Genomic DNA, 3,213 nt, shown 5'->3' with positions numbered 1-3,213 from the left:
AAAAAAAAAAAAAAAAGTGGTGTTCTGCTTATTTCTCAGCATCAGTGCTGCGTTTTTACAGTTTGTTCTTGTACCTTTCAAAGGAGGCTGTTTCTCCCTCCCCCCTGGGGAGAGGAGAGGTGGGCATGGGGATGGAGAAGTGACCTGTTGGGGATCACTCCGTACCAGGCAGCACGTTCCTCTAGGAGGTGGGAGAACACTGCTAATTTTGCAGTTAATGAGATGTGAGAGGTTTCGCACGTCGATTAATTTCTCTGTGTCTGGTGGAAGGGGACAGTCGTGCTCTGCTGTGTGGGTATTTTCTTCCTTTGGTCCTTTTTATTTCAACTCCACGTGAAGGAGGCCATCAGCACTTGCAGAAGTAAGCAAGAAAGTGCTTGGATTTGCTCAGTTTGGGGTTTTTTTGGGGTTTTTTTCTTTTATTTTTTCAGCGCGTGGCCTCAGGCGAGCTGTTAAGGGTGGCAGAGAGCCAAGGGTGACAGGACCAGGATGCTGCAGAGCTGGAGGTTGCCCCTGCTCCTGGGTGGCTGCTGACCTCCTCCCTTTCTTTTATTATTTTTTTTTTTTTTAAAGATGCAGACATAATGCTGTGAACTGAAATAAATTATTTATACAATGAAAGGGCCTGATAAAAAAAAAAAAAAAAGTGGTGTTCTGCTTATTTCTCAGCATCAGTGCTGCGTTTTTACAGTTTGTTCTTGTACCTTTCAAAGGAGGCTGTTTCTCCCTCCCCCCTGGGGAGAGGAGAGGTGGGCATGGGGATGGAGAAGTGACCTGTTGGGGATCACTCCGTACCAGGCAGCACGTTCCTCTAGGAGGTGGGAGAACACTGCTAATTTTGCAGTTAATGAGATGTGAGAGGTTTCGCACGTCGATTAATTTCTCTGTGTCTGGTGGAAGGGGACAGTCGTGCTCTGCTGTGTGGGTATTTTCTTCCTTTGGTCCTTTTTATTTCAACTCCACGTGAAGGAGGCCATCAGCACTTGCAGAAGTAAGCAAGAAAGTGCTTGGATTTGCTCAGTTTGGGGTTTTTTTGGGGTTTTTTTCTTTTATTTTTTCAGCGCGTGGCCTCAGGCGAGCAGAGAGCCAAGGGTGACAGGACCAGGATGCTGCAGAGCTGGAGGTTGCCCCTGCTCCTGGGTGGCTGCTGACCTAGGAGATGGTGGGGTGACATTTTAGAGCCGGAGCTGGGTGGCAAATGACTTTTTTTTGCTTTCTTTTTCAAAAACGATGACGCGGCAGCCCGAGAGGAAACGAGGAGCCCAGCTGGTGAAAGCAGGGCTGAGGAGCCCTCATCCTGCTGGAGCTCTGCGCCGGGTTCCTCTCTGCTTCCCAGCTGGCCCTCCTGGTTTCCAGGAGGTGCAGTTTCCTCGGGTGAGAGGACATCTCTGGCTGCTTTGCGAGACGAGGGTCGTGGGGCTCTGAAGGATTGCAGGACCTGGAAATGAACCTAAAGGGCCCACCTGGGTGATACCAGTTATGGAGCTCCTATCAAGGCTGGTGGTGCCTGCCCAGAAATAGCTTGGAGCAGAGCTGAACGGTGGTCTGCGGCGTTCAAGGGTCAAGTTGCTTGAGGGCTCAGCTGCCACCTGCACGGAGAACATCTGGAGGGTCCGGTTCCCCACCGGTTCCTTCCTTGCACCGAGCATCACCGGTGGGTTCCTGTCTCTTCAACGCTGGTGGCACGGTGGTCTGGTCCAGCACTCCTGAAGAAGCTCCTGACCGTTGCTTCCCTTCGTGCCTCCAGCCCCATTTTTCCAGGCAGCATGTGGGACGTCGTATCTTTCTCCTGACCTTCATTTCATGGATCTGAAAGCCCAAGAGCGGATGCTGCAGTGCCTGCACCCTCCTCAGCGTGAAGGGACTCATCCTCACTCATCCCAGCTGGCAGGAGCTGATTTACGGGGGACTTCTTCTGGCGTGGAGTCACTCACATGGGTGGATTTCCACTTGCTCTTATGGATGAGGGTGCTTCAAACACCCCTCCAATGGCTTGGCATGTCCCGTGCTTTCATGCATGTAGTTTCATGATGTCTCCTGTAACCCCAGAGCCCTGCAGCCCTTCTCCTGGAGCCTCATGGGTGCCCAAAGGAACCTTGGGCACACTTGGTGATCTCATGTGTCCCGCATGGAGCTGGGGCTTTCCTCCTCCTGGTTTAAAAAGGGTGGGGGATCATCATCCCTGCAATGGAGAAAGGGAAACAGCTAGATGGGGTTTGGGCTGTAGTTTTTGAGGGGCTGTGACTTTACGTGTGTGTGTGTGACAGTGCAACTGGCTCTGTCCCCCACCCCCCAGCCCTGTGACGGGGGGGGGCATTAATTTGGGATGTCTCAGTGTGAAAGCCACACAGGAAGGGGAGCTGTGTCTTCTCACAAGCAAAGCTCCTCGTGCCTCGACGCTGCAAGGGCAGACCGTCCTCCTTTCAAGCCACACAGCCTCCCCCCCTGGCTGGAGAGTGCTTTTTGTCAGCAGGGTGGTGGTTTTTTTTGTGTGTTTAGGCCAGTTGTCATGGAAAACATTGCACAAGGACCTCGCTGACCTTGCGGTGCCCTGAAGCAGCGTGCTGGCTGTGATTTGTGCTGCTGTAGCATCTCCCCGAGCAGGCAGTTCAGTGAAACAGTGAGCAGTGCTGGAGATACCATCCCCAGCCTGATGGTTTGGGGGACCCTGGTGGCATGTGGCACCCAGGACCACTGGGCAGTGCCCAAGGATGCTGCCCCTGCGTGGGACCAGCTGGGAGGAAAAAGCAGTGAGGGAGCAGTTGGGCTGTCAGCTGCATCAGATCTCCATAAGCATGGGCTGGGAGCTGGGGAGAAGGACCTGCCACCTTTCAAATGGGCAGAAAAGGCAAGAAGAGAATGGAACAAGGCTGGGGTCCAGCTGGGAGTGGCAGGAGATAGGGTTGGGGCAGAAACACGCGGAGGTGAACCACCAACATGTCCCCCACCACTTCTCTGCAGGTCCCTGACACAATCTGACATAGTTCAGTCCACCAAGGGAGGGCTGTGGAGCATCTCTGCAGGTCCCTGACACAATCTGACATACTTCAGTCCACCAAGGGAGGGCTGTGGAGTGATTTCCACTTGTTCTTATGGATGAGGGTGCTTAAAACGCCCCTCCAACAGCTTGGCATGTCCCACGCTTTCATGCAATGGATGAGGGTGCTTCAAACACCCCTCCAACAGCTTGGCATGTCCCATGCTTTCATGCTT

At 53.2% G+C, this 3,213-nt stretch overlaps 1 protein-coding gene across 2 annotated transcripts in view; it reads left to right on the top strand.

Moving 5' to 3' along the window:
- Positions 1–3,213, top strand: part of ARL4C (ADP ribosylation factor like GTPase 4C) — a 13,296-nt gene that overhangs the window by 4,388 nt on the left and 5,695 nt on the right. Inside the window, exon 3 of one of the 2 annotated variants that reach the window (XM_014955619.1) lies at positions 1,243–1,558. The exons of the other annotated variant lie outside the window; for it this stretch is intronic. Coding sequence (XP_014811105.1) covers positions 1,243–1,273 — 31 coding nt within the window. The 3' untranslated portion in view covers positions 1,274–1,558. Of the gene's footprint in view, positions 1–1,242; positions 1,559–3,213 lie in introns of those variants that run through there. 2 annotated transcript variants of the gene reach the window in all.

Source organism: Calidris pugnax, unplaced genomic scaffold (genome assembly GCF_001431845.1).
Source record: "Calidris pugnax isolate Ruff unplaced genomic scaffold, ASM143184v1 scaffold210, whole genome shotgun sequence".
In the NCBI taxonomy this organism is placed as follows: domain Eukaryota; kingdom Metazoa; phylum Chordata; class Aves; order Charadriiformes; family Scolopacidae; genus Calidris; species Calidris pugnax.
Note: the sequence above shows the minus strand (reverse complement) of the source record. Positions and strands in the feature narration are given on the sequence as shown.